General features: G+C 35.2%; 1 protein-coding gene across 1 annotated transcript in view; it reads right to left on the bottom strand.

The window, feature by feature from the left end:
* The window catches only part of LOC149565501 (alpha-1,6-mannosyl-glycoprotein 2-beta-N-acetylglucosaminyltransferase), a 195,395-nt gene that overhangs the window by 130,832 nt on the left and 50,426 nt on the right, over positions 1-14,137 (bottom strand). The window contains exons 3-7 of the mRNA XM_089819033.1: positions 4,788-4,924; positions 4,566-4,676; positions 4,343-4,444; positions 4,027-4,135; positions 3,724-3,924 (exon numbers count right to left, since the gene is read on the bottom strand). Of these exons, the coding sequence (XP_089675159.1) occupies positions 3,724-3,924; positions 4,027-4,135; positions 4,343-4,444; positions 4,566-4,676; positions 4,788-4,924 (660 nt within the window). The remainder of the gene's footprint in view (positions 1-3,723; positions 3,925-4,026; positions 4,136-4,342; positions 4,445-4,565; positions 4,677-4,787; positions 4,925-14,137) is intronic.

Raw genomic sequence — 14,137 nt, 5'->3', positions numbered from 1 at the left:
TAGAGGTTGCCATGTAGTCCATCAAGGATTCATGAACCGAAACAAGTGTCACAATAGTATCGGATGGATGGAAAGATGCAAGGAACCGTCCTTTGGTGAACGTTATTGCAATGTCTACTAGAGGTGCAATGTTCTTGAGCAAACATTCTCATCCAAGCCATTGAGCAAGTTGGCCCTCAGAATGTTGTTCAAATAATAACTGACAATGCCAAGAATTGTAGGGCTGTTGACTTATTGGTTGAGTGGCACGAAAACATTTTTTTGGACACATTGTGCAGTGCACTTACTCAACCTAATGCTACAAAAGTTTGGCACTAAGGTTGAGGGGATAAAAAAAAAATGTATGAAGAGGCACAAGATATCCAAATGTTTGTCACAAACCACCATATAACGCAAGCCATATTTACACAATTTTCGAAATTGAATCTCTTGAAGGTAAGTTCAATTGTTTAAAAGTTAAACATGTTCAGAAATCTAGTTACATTAGTTTAGTAGACTTTTTATGTTTTTAAATTTAAATAGATTACCTGATTTTAAATTTTTAATCTAATATTGTTTTAATCTTAAAATAGGTTGTTAAGACCTGCTTTGCCTCCAACACTGTTGTTTGAGACACCTTGTCAAAGTTAAAGAGGTATTGTCTAGAATGGTAACCAGTGCTAATTGGAGCATATGGAGGCAATCTAATACTGAAAAGGCAACTTCCATTAAGGCAAGAATATTGCAAGACTCTTGGTGGGATTGTGTTGAGTACCTTCTAAAGTTCTCTGAGCCCATATTAGGCATGATCCAATACATTGAAATGGATAGACCTTGCTTCGGTGAGGTATAGGATGGCATTGACTCCATGATTGAGGATATTAGAACCATCATAAATGAGAAAGAGTGAGATCTTGATGAAAAGTTCTTCAAGGAGCTACAAGTAATCATAGTAGAGAAATGAACAAATGACTACCCCTTTGAATCTACTTGCCTTCGCATTGAGCCCTAGGTTCTATAGCCAAGTTGTCCTCAAGGAGAGTACCACTAGAGTTGGCCCATACAGAGATCCTAAAGTTGCTCAAGGGTAGAAGGCAGCCCTTCTAAGACTCTTTCCCGAGCACCTACGACCTGCAGTGAGGTTTGAATTTATGAGTTTCGTGAGCACCGATGTTTGTGGTCTTGATGCTCTTGAAGACAAGAACAATGTTGATGCTCATAAATGGTGGTACTTCCATGGACAAATGTACCAACACTTGCAGTCCATTGCCATCAAAATTTTATCACAGGTAAGTTCTTTTATCTTAAGATTCTAATTTGTAATTTCTTGTTCATAATATTCAAAACTCTTCACTCTATAATTTCAAATTTGTAAATCTTGATAGGTTGCTAGTTCATCATCATCTGAGAGGAATTAAAGCACATACTCCTTCATCCACTCAATAAAACGCAACAAATTAAACTCCAAGAAGGAAAATAACTTGGTCTTTGTGCATTCAAACTTGAGGCTCACAACTCACAAAGAGAATACCTAGAAAAAAGGGGAGGCAAAACAATGGGATTTTGAACCAGAGTCTACACAGTTGAAGCCCACTTTGATGCACTTGTAATTGATGATGGTGAACATGATGATGAGATACATAGTGATGTTGAAGCTGATCCTAAGGCTACAACTATGCCTACTGATGCTAGTGGCACTAATTGTGCTTGTAATCTGCAACTTCCTAATGATGATGAATTCTTTGATGATTTTTTATCACATGACTGAGAGTGAGTACTGATTAGTAATGTTGACATTACTGTTTTTGAATTGAAACACTGACATAGTGGTGTATTTTCACATTTTGTTATGCTATTCAAACTAAATCATGAATATATATGGTGGTGTATGTTGCTAAATTGCTTTAATATTAGCATAGTGGTGCATAAACTTATTTGTCACAGCATGCATATATATATATATATATATATATATATATATATATATATATATATATATATATTACGAACATACCCAAAACAAACCCGAACCTGGCCCAAAAAATCGGGCGAATGTCAAACACGCATATGAACCAGAATCCGAACCAGCAACTTAGTTATAAACATATGTTAAAAAATGATATTAATTAAAAATATATTATAATTATAAATTCAATTCGGAAGATTTCAAATATTTAATTTAGAATAAAAACAATTTGAGTGATATTGTTTATATATATATATAGCTCAAGGCCATTGAATTTTAAAAAACATTAATTAGATGATCTATTTCTGCCACAGAGAGCTAGTGACTCAGTTGATTCTGAGCCTTTAGATATTTGATAGCTACAATGAGGCTTAGTTTTAAAGGTTGTGCCTATAGCCAATTGTACTTTGATGTTTGGGACTTATAGTTACATTTTTAAGACATTTTGACTTGTCTATTTATATTGATAGACTGGTTTTGATGTTTGAGACAATTGTTATAATGTTGACATATCGATTTATAGTACTACTATTATCATTTATGTTGTTATACTATTGTTGTAACTTGTGAATCAGTGATTTATTTGCATATTGTATAGTTAATAATCAACTATTGACATATCTCTCTCTTTCCCCCTCTCTCTATATATAATATCTTAATATATTTTGAAAAAATCACCCCCACACACAACGATATATATATATATAACTGTCCCTTGCTGCCCCCTATTTTTGGCTCTCTATGAAACATCCAGAAAATGCATCACCCACACACACACAAAGATATATACATAAATAAATTATATATTACTGTCCCTTGCTGCCCCACATTTTTGGCTCTATATGAAACATCTCGAAAACGCATCCCTGTCGCCCCGCTCCCTGTCCCCGAAATGTCATGGAACATTGTAAAAAATTCATCAAAATCTAAAAAAGCATCATTAAAAGATTCAAGAATAATGTCAAATGCTTATTCTTAAATGCTTAATCTCCTTAGTGGGAGTCATTTGGCACCCCATAAACGATCCCCTTTGAAGATAATCACCTACCCTTCAAAATGTCAAATTGAAAGACTAATGAGAAGAGAGCAAAATAGAAAATAAAATGATATTACTGTGAATGGCCTCATAGTGGTCGTTTTAGGGTTTTAAAATTTTTAAAATAAAAAAAAACACTCTAAGATGTGTTTCTTTTAGTCAAAAAGATGATTAATTGGGCTGATGCACCCAAATGCTATCCAGATATGTCCCAAGTACTCATCCACAGCTTGTGGATGCGGACAGATGTACTTGATGCACATCCAAGTGTATCCACAAACTGTGGATATGCACACGGAGAGCATCTGTAAGCATCCCCTACTGCATCTGACTCCAAACACAACCGCAGCAGGATGTCGGGGCAGGGCATCTGCATCCGATATCACAAGTTTTTTGCAGTAAGTTACAAACGATAATCTCACCAATGAATATTTACCAAGTGTGAGACTGAGAACACGAAGGACCTACTGAAATAGGCAAAGCATTTGTAAAAAACCATACTCTGGTGATGAAAAATATTCTGAGTAGTTTGAGGTTAGGAGAATGTTTCACCTCTAAGCAGAAGTTCCATTACTTGAACAAGATAAAACTTTTCAATGAAAAATTAAGTCAAGGGACATTTTTACGTATTATCCATAGAAACAAAGCCAGTGATCAACCTATAATGCCAGCTAAATCATCTCAAACAATTCTCAGATGGAAAAGAAGAAAGAAACTGAAAATTATTGGTCATGAAAGATACGCCAAAGACTGCAGGCAGAGACGGAGTCACTGGGAGGACAAAGTCCCAAACAGTAACACTAAGTTTCAGTCGAATGGAAAAACCATCCTGATTGTCCTCATCCATGTCCATACTCCCATTTTCCCCTGAAACTGAAAGTGAAAACGATGGATTTTGGAGCAATCTTTGCAATGCTGCAGTGACAGCTCTTAATCCTTCTAACTGCAACCAAAATAGCACAATGCAATGGTGATTAATTTCAGGATATCCCAAAAGTATCTTCTTGAGAAGTGTCAAGGAAATAAGACTGTCCTATCAATTTACCATTTCATTCGTTGGTTTTCCTTGTGAAGACTCAGCTATTGCTAGAGTATTCTCCAGCTCTCTTCTAATTTCACACTTATCAGATTCAACCACGCCATCCTCCGGAGAACTGCAAGGATGAATATTCATGCTCAATGATAAGGGCTAAAGATCACTAGACAATTTTTAAGCTTCCAAGTAGATAACATATTGTATTAGACACTTTTAACCTATACAAGGCATACACTAACAATCTTGACCACTAGCCTTGTATTGACAAAACCACCTACAATACCAACTGACCTCTAGAAGGCAATTGAACAAGCTAGAGTATTACTCTGCGTCAGCCTTCACAGAGTTGATGACTATTTCTCCCTCGTAAAGTCCAGGAGGTTGTTCTGAAGGAATATCAACAGAAACCCATATGGCAGACGTTTCTCTGCAAGCAATAAAACATATATCAGGGACAAACAGAAACTGCAAGATTGGTCAATTTTACACACCAATTAGAGAACTTTTAAACATCAATATTCCAAATCAGTTCTGGCTGAAATATCTACCCAGGAAGCAAGCTAATCCGTGCATTGGGTAAATTCATGGGTACAAGTGCATCAGGTACACCAAGAATTGGAACCACACGCCTCAATGTCAAGCATCTTCCAACTTCTAGCCTGTTTAAATCATGTAACAAGTGCCATTTCATACAGAATGAATTTTACTGAACTTAGGACCACTAATGAGATTGAAGAAACACAACATTGAATTGCAATTGGATTGCTTGCCTTTCACCAGAACTGGAACACAAGTCTGTACAATGAACTTGAACATGCCCAGCAGCACCTCCACTAGACCATGAAATTTTTGGACGCAAGGCAATCTGTGCACTTTCCCTCTCATTTCTTGCTACAAGCATGGAAATCTGCAGGATGACGGATTCAATCAAGGATTTAAAGTTTCAAAACTCAAGTCTAGTGTTACATATTGAGAAAATAACAGAATGAAATGAAAGACATACATCAAACTAGTGAGAAGGTTTTTCACATAATACAAATTATTGAACTCTCATATTGTCAAATTCAATACTGAAAATCACAGCCTAATATCGAAAATGTATCAACATGGTAAAATTCAATAATGAGAATCTACAATCACATATACACTTATAAAGAAGCTGGGATTTTAGTCAAACATGATATAGCCAGGTGGCACGGCTTTCTCTGAGTCCTGCAGTGGTTTTGAGGAAAATGAATGTAGATCAGGAAAGTTTTAGCACAGAGAGGAAGTAAAGGTGTGACAAAAAAGATAATAAGAGCAGTGATAAAAATGGCAGGGAAGCAAAAATCGGTTTCAATACAAAAGTTTGAATCCAATAATCAAACTGATGCAAGAGGTGAAGGCAACATCCACGGGATTGTTTCTGGGGGCTGACATGCAAATTGAGAGACAAGCAACTGCCTGTGAAAATTATCTGTGAATAATCCCTGCAAAACTGGAAAACATACATACAGAGGTTATGGGATAAACATTGCACCCATATGGAGTATTTCATGATTATTCAATTCTTGAACTGATGCAAGAGGTGAAGGCAACATCCACGGGATTGTTTCTGGGGGCTGACATGCAAATTGAGAGGTGAGAAACTGCCTATGAAAATTATGTATGAATGATCCATGCAAAACTGGAAAACATACATACAGAGGTTATGGGATAAATATTGCACCCATATGGAGTATTTCATGATTATTGTTGCTAAGTGTTCCATTTATTCTCATGAGAGATGGATTCATGTGTGTGTCACTACTCATGAAACATGGGTCAATGAGTTTGACTCAAAAACTACACTGTTAAATCCTGATAACAATATCACAATAGGATTTCCTCCAAGGGGAGAATATCTCAATATTTCCGCATCTTGCAAAATATCCACAAACGAAGTTCTACTAAAAGGAGAAATTGTGAGAATTGAAGTTTGAACAAGGCATGGAATTTGATGGATAAATTCAAGTATGAAGGGGGGAGAAATTGAAAGTTTCAACATTTAACTCAAGGTCAGAAATCTCCAAATCTTAGGATTTCCACCCCTTGAAAAAACTAAGTTTTCAAAATCTCCATCCAAGATTGAAGGCAGCCTTAAGGTGGAATTCAAGAACCAAGTTGATAGGGAGCGACAAAATTGAAGGTGAAATAATGAAATCAGCGAAAAAGCCTTAAGATAAATGATGAAAATCGGAGATGAATGCAGATGAAAATCAGATGTTGAGGAGTTTTAATCAAATAAAAATCCAAATCAGATTGAAAATCATGATGAGTAAACCATTAAAACTACCTTCGAACATGAGTTTAAACTTCGATTGACTACATCGAACATGCAAAATTCAAGGTCAGACAGTTCCAAACTTAGAATTTCTGCCCTTGCAAAACCCCATGAATCCAAAAAACCCACCCAGGTATAATGGAGATCTCGTGAAGGTTATGAACTTAAGATGATAGAGAGGATGAAAAAAAAATGTTTGAGGGACAAGTTTGATGAGATTTGAAAGAAAATATCAAGTTTTTTGAGCAAAAATGGAGTCAAATCAGATTGAAAATGAGATTTTACCAGCTCCAAGTGCAAATTACAGACCACAAATCACCATTGGTGAGCATAGAACAATGTTAGAAAAAGTAGAAGGGGAGCTTGAAGTTGATGAAAAATCAAGTTTGATCCTGACATTGGGCCAAGATTTCCAATCTTACCATCTTAAAAAACCCACCACAACCTTGCTATTTCATAAGTTCTCATTAAGGTTTCAAAACATCATCCCCATTCTAAGACGGAATTTCTCCAAATTTGAGATTGGAATACCAAGATCTTATGATTTCTGCCATGTCTCCAATGGTGATACAATAGGTTATAAGGTGAAAACCAAAGTCGGCTTCTTCTATGAAAGTTTGAAATGAAATGTTGATATCAACCCTTCAGAAAGTTGACAGAAAATTACAAATGATGGCCAATATATGATCTATAATTGAGGCGGAAGTCTCCCAAATTCAAGATCAGAAATCCTAAGATCTTAGGATTTCCACAATGGTCTAGAGAGCGTTATAAGTTTGGATATGAAAACCAATCACATAATATTGCCTTTCCTATTAAATAGAGATCAAATAGCATGAAAAGTACTCTGTTCCTAGGGAAAAATTCTTCAAAACTTGAGGTTTCTAATCTCCAAAACTCAAATCTCCGACATGAGGGTTTTGTGTTGAACTGTATAAGCGATGATGTACCAAGGGAAAATGTCAACTCTATATTTTACAGCGGAATTTTCTCAACCGTGAGATTACCAATCCTAACTTTTCAAAATTTCCATCCAGACCATGATATGAGTTGCACCCGATGAGAAAATTGATTGGAGTTGTTGAAAATCAAAATGATGCAAAAGAAAATCAATTTCACTCGAAGAATATAAAGCTGAATTGATCCAAATCGATGTAAGCAATTCAGATTGCTAATTTGACAAATTCAAGTCAAAAGAACACAACGGCCTCATAGGAAGAACTCAAATGCTTAAATAAATTAATATGATAGCCCAAAACAGGCAAGTCATCCTAGACCAAGAGCCACCTCCTTTCACCCCAAGCACATGTATACAGGAGAAAGCTCATTTCATTTTTTCATATCAGTTCTCCCAATATCAAGTGCAAATTGACCACCTGAAAAGGGCCGGAATCTTAATGATTACAAGGTCAATTTTGGAGGACGGATTTGAAAGATAAATCACTGATTTTGCAAGTAATGAGCATTGAAGGGTGCTAAAGAAGAGAATTTGGGTTAAAACAAAGAGGAATCAGACCCTTGAAAGTTAGAATTTGAAGAAGAATCAAGAGGAATTCACATTAAGTGCCCAGGTTTTAAGAAATCGGCAAGCAAGATAACTCTTTTATGTGATTTACCGATGAAATATGGCTCTGAACCAAAGAAAATTCATGATCAAAGTGCAATTTGCCTTCGTATTTGATGTTCAAGTTGGTTTAGTAGAGAAAAAAGTTGACGTAAAGCAAATCCAAATGCACTTTCATATCATGTAAGCTTTTAGATTTCCTTAAGATTGCTTATATTATCATTTTGTGAGCTTAAAAAAAATTCCTTTGTTGTTTACAAGGTAAATATAGAGAAAGGAGATGTTTAAAAGACGAAGAGTTGTAGCAAGAGCAAGTTCAAGACTTCGAACAAGGAGGTGGTTTGAGAACAAGAACAAAGCAAGGATGCTCAAGGACAAGAAAGATAATACTCAAAGTTGAAAGTGCAAATTCAAGATCAAGATGGAGTTCAGAAACAAACAACAAGGAGAAGAACAAATTTGCAAGCATACAAGTGAAAGAAATCATCACCAACTTAGATTTCCTTCAACGCATTCCATTGAGATAGCCAATTGGAGTCAAAACACATTGTTTAGCATATGAGGATCATTATTCAACGGAGAGTTGGAGATTTGATGTTTTATTAGGAATACTAATTATTTGATTCTAAATGTTGTAGTCGAACAAAACTCACATCAACAGAAATTGGCACTGGTAGAATGGCATGAACTAAGTTCATTCATGAATACATGAACCAAAATGAGCTTTCAAAGTTATATTTGAAATAGAGGCTCTCTCTTAAGATTGAAAAGTCCAAAAACAAAGTGAAAAAGTTGAAAATTTGAAAAATTAGAAAATCAAGAGGAAAGGTTTCTCAATGAACACGTAGTATTATTGTGATAGTCAAAATGATGCTCTTCCAATTTGGTTTGAATTGAACAAGCAGTGACATCCACAATGATTATCTCAACTTGCATCATCAGGACAATAAAGAATACGTGGCATTGATGAGCATGAGGAGATGCATTGTTTGGTATTTCTTTTGAGGATAGAATTAGCATTGCAACAAAAAAAAAAATTTCTAGATATGCGTAAACCAGTAGTACTTGTGAGATGAGATAAGATAAATTTATTAATCTCCAACAAGAGATCGTACAGGAAAAGAACAGAAAACAAAAGCAAAAGAACAAAGCCAAGAAAAGACTAAGTACTCCTCACAGGCGAGAAATAATCCATAATCGAAAAGTACATTTTGAGGCGGAGGTGTGTCCCAGTATCATGTCCCCATATTTATAATACTTTTATAATAAACAAATTAATAATAGAACAAATAATTTTTATAAAGAAATTATTATATGATATTTTATTATATATTATTAACATAAGGAAAATAAAATCATAGAATTTGATTATCTATTAATTAGTAAAAAATAAATTAAATGATATAATATAATAAATAAATCAATAATAATAGAGATAAATAAATAAAATATAATTATTAGTAAATAATAATCAAATAGATAATTATTAATGAAAATAATTTATATACTTCCGGCATTATATATTTTATTATAAATGCAAATACTATATTACACATAATCATTAGATATATTATGAAATATAATATAAATGTTATAATTAATCACAAGACATATATATGGAAAGTTGAGATATACAATAATTATATTAATAATTAAAAGTGGAAAATAATATTATAAACTCATCAACATTATATAACTTAAGAATAATGATTAAGAAGAAAATGACTTAAGGAGATAAATTAAAAGTTCTATGGATAGACATGTCTTTTCCAAACAACTACTTTACCAATCGGCCTTCAAATATATAATGTGAGTATCGATGGGAAGAAGAAAAAAAGGCAGGGAGGGAGCAGATGAGAGAGGAACTCATCGATGCAGAGAAGAGGTACGGAATGGAACAAGAAGGCAGTCTGTATGGAGTTGAAATTCAATGGGAACCATGACAGGAGGAGGAGTCTTATAGCTTTCAGGCATCAGAGGAAAAAGGACGACAATCAAAGGAGAAAAGGAACCATTCAGTTTAAACGTAAGATATATGTAGATTCAGGCATCCATTAGAGATCATACAGAATGGAAGATTCACATACACAGGGACATTACACAGCATGTGGTTCCTTGCATATAATTACTCACTTTTGGATTTTGTGTATGCGATCTGAGAATATAATAATATTACCTGATCTATATATATGGATTGTAAGCAGCAGTAGGCATCAATAGTGATGGAATTATTGGCATTAATGTCAAAAGTCAAAAATGTGAAGGAGATGCACAGGTATATTTTAGTCCATAAAAATCTAATAGAATCGAGAGTCTAAGAAATATAAGTGACAAACCACATAATTAAGGCCACCATGTATTTGTGATCAAATAAACAATAACCAGCTGCGGGAAGAATATATAGTGTGAAATGAATGATATATAACGAAGAATATATGAAGCAAACATGATTTCTATGTTACCATTGAAATACCAAACAAAAGTTTACAGCAGCACTAAGAAAGGAGCCATGTCAATAATTAAATAGTGATAAAGTAACTAAGACGATACCAAAGTTAATACAGATTCTGAAGTATGCAAGCACAGTTGACAGATTGAAGAGTAATCATTTGGGAAGTCACAGTGCAGTGAATGCTCAAGATATCTATGCAAAGATATAAATCCAACATAACTATCAACAGCATATCACAAAGACATCAGTATTATACAATGAAGACAATACAACAGCGAATTCCTTATCATCTGAAAATTACAGAGCACTGGTTCTTCTTTGAAAAGAATTGATGATATCCATTACAATATCCAGTCAACGCATCAATATCTGGAGAATACAAGCTCTATCCAGTGAATAAAAGATACAATAAAAATTTAGAGAATACACATCACACTAAGATTATATCAATAGGGAATCGAATAATATAAAATTTCTAAATTCAATTGAATATTAATAAAGGCCTATTGTTATATACCAAATCCAATATCTATGACAGACATGTACGTTGGGAACAATAGAGTCAAATAATCAAATCAACATATTATAAACATCCACGTATTATAAATATCGGACATTGCAGCGCATCACTGGCCATAATTTTATCAGAGTGGCAGGGTTCATATTCTACATTTAATAGTTTAATTGCCAGTTTGGAATGAGTTAGTGTGAGGGAATGAAGTGATTGTTCCAATATTTGAGTATATCTAGCCAGGGACATTGCACCCGGACCATCTTGAGGCGCCATTGGAAGTAGGGCAGTGCTACTGAGTGTACCTTCTGCAGGGCCTCACGGACCTGTTGTGACCCAAGCATGGCCAATGGACTGCTTCGTCCTCTATGTAGGAGATCCCGGAGAGGAGGAGGAGGTGATGAGCTGATCACAAATTTGCACCGATTGTATCTAAAGCTATAAAGAATGATCACCTAGCCACAAGGCCTCTAAAAGGTAAAGGGCAAGACACCGTTGATCGGTGTACAAGCAGTGAAATCTCCCTCTAAGCTCATAGAAGATGGGGCAACAAAACACAGAATGGATCTCAATCTCCGCTTCCAGACAGAGGCAAGAAATCTTGTCCTCTCTATCAATCTGATGGTTGGTCTGAATATGAAACCGAAAGGAAAGGAAAACGAAGGCAGCAAGTTTGGAAAGAAACATATATGAAGAAGGTACTTGGCATCATCGTTGGTGTATACAAAAATGTCACATTTAAAATCTACTAGTTCATCTGGTCAAGATACATTCAACCTAGTCAAGTTCCAAAAGGGGTGGTACAAGGAATCATCAAAGGAAGTGGTTGAGATTTATGACAAAGACAATCAAAAGGAAGATGAACTTTCACGCATTACATCACAAGAGGAAGAAATTGAAAAGAAAATCAAGGGAGCAATAGGATTCATCCAAGGGAAGGAAAGGATATAAAAAAGGATAACCATTTAGAAAATCATGAGAATGAAGAAGTAGAAGATCATCATAATGTTGAAGAGGTGGAAACCCTTGGTGAACTTTCATCCATACTTCAAAAGCACGTCCTCAAGAATGAGTTGCAAGAAATTTTAGCGAACCTTGGAAACGAAGGTAATAAGGTGGACAGACTGAATGGAGAACTTCAAGTTATCACAAATGAATCCAAATGCAAAAGGAAATTTCACAAGGCAACACAAGATAATATTACCACCATATTCTTTGGGGGGGGGGGCGGGGGAAGTTGGTGGTGGTGTTGGAGGAGGGTTGAAGGATCTCAAAGAAGAAATATAAAAGGAACCAATGCCAACAACATTTCAAGGACATGTTGTTGCAAGAGGCGTGATTCACCATCAATTGTGACTACCAGAGGTATTGCCACTTGGGATTGTATTTAATGATCAACTTGTGAAGATATTTGAAGATTCACTTATCAAAGAATCCTTAATTTTTTAATGCACCATGCTTGATGAAATTACACATGAAGAATCGCAAGATGTTCCGAAAGAAAAAGCGACTAACAATCTCATGTCACATGCTGAAATTTTGAGCACTCTAAGGTAGTTTAGTTTGAGGGATCTTAGTGAGTGAGAAAGGTGATGTATCATAAAAACACACATTGTTTTCCCACCAGACTTGTTCGGTTAATTCCCTAGATATCTCTCTATGAGGTTCTCATGAATTGGAGTTTGTCATCAATAGCTTTATCATGCAAAAAGGATTTGTCCTGAATTTGGAATGAATTCATACATTGTGTTTTGAGTACTCGAGTCTTTTGATTACAACATTTCACTCCCACTTAAGTGCTTTGAATCATTAGAGTTTTCAAGGAGGAATTGTAGCTAATGAAAGATATTACACCTTTCCAACGGATGTGGCTTCTCCAAACTCATGTATGAGCTTCACTACTCATGAGCCAAAACAAAGTATCATTATGAATCAAAGCAAATCAAAAAAAGAAATATGTGATAGGAAGGTTGGTTTGGGCAATGGGTATACTCCTTGTTAATCTTAGATGTAGCTCCCTAACCTTTAATGTCAAAAGTTATAAAAGCATGAAGGAGAAGAGAGTTGGTCCGAGCAATGGGTATGCTCCAAATTGGTCATGGATTCAGCTCTCAAAGCCAAATAATTCAATATGTTATAAAATAGAAAATGATAGTTCAATGCAATTTGGCCCTACAAGTGTGCAGATATTTCTACCAATGCTACTCAATATAAATACACTTGCATATACATATGTAATCAAGGATGAAGGCTCTTAGCTCAATTTGTGGTTTCTTCCATTTCCTAGTCACTTGACATAGGTTAAATGGAAATAGATGTAATTTTCTAAGTTATAACCTTGTTATATCCTTGAAATGTTCAGGAGCATTTCTTTGAGTGGGGTGCTACATAGTGTGATATTTTCGAACTATCCCCCCGTTGCCAATAGGGAACCCTTTTTTTGCTTCCGACTGGTAGGTATAGGTAGTAGAGCAGGTTAGCAACAATTTGGGAGCCTCTCAAAATTGAATTTTTGAAAATTGAGAAATAGTAAAATTGGTTTTTTGAGAGCTGCAAGTATAAGTCAATTGTTGAGTCAAGTTAGTCATTGGTGTTAAAAAAGAGGAGCAAGGTTGTGTCTAAAACTCGCTTGATCAAATGGGAAGGCTATTCCACCATACTAGATAAAAAGGTAGAATCCAACACCTTAAGTGGCAACCTACCAAATGGAAAGGTGGAATCAACTTCCTTATGTGGCAACCTTCAAATATCAAAGATTCAAAACCAATGTATAATTTGGCCTTGTTGTTTGCATTAAATCACTATAACGGGAAACAAATGTCAAAATGTTACTTCTTTAAGTTTATTAAATAAAAGGGACATATCTTTGGTTGGGTGCTAGATGTTGTGAGACATTCACACCATCGCCCCATTGTTAATGGGGACCCCTTTTTTGCTTCCCCTTGGTAGGTATAGGTACGGAAGCCTCTCAAAATTGAAGTGTTAGAAATTGAGAAATAGCGAAATTGGTCAAGTCTAAGAGCTATAGGTAAGAGTCATGTTGTGTCAAGCTAGTCATTGGCATTATAAAAGGGAGGCAAGGTTATGTCTAAAACTCACTTGGTTAGATAGGAAGGTTGTTCCACCTTGCCAAATAAAAAGGTGGAATCCACCCCTTAACTAGCAACCTGTCAAATAAAAAGATGGAATCCACTTCCTTAAGTGACAACCTTTAAATATCAAAACCGATGTATAATGTTGCCTTGTTGTCTAGGTTAAATTGCCATAAAAGAAAACAAAGGTCAAATTGTT

Source organism: Cupressus sempervirens, chromosome 3, assembly GCF_028749045.1.
Source record: "Cupressus sempervirens isolate cs-2001-9-10 chromosome 3, ASM2874904v1, whole genome shotgun sequence".
Classification (NCBI taxonomy): domain Eukaryota; kingdom Viridiplantae; phylum Streptophyta; class Pinopsida; order Cupressales; family Cupressaceae; genus Cupressus; species Cupressus sempervirens.
Note: the sequence above shows the minus strand (reverse complement) of the source record. Positions and strands in the feature narration are given on the sequence as shown.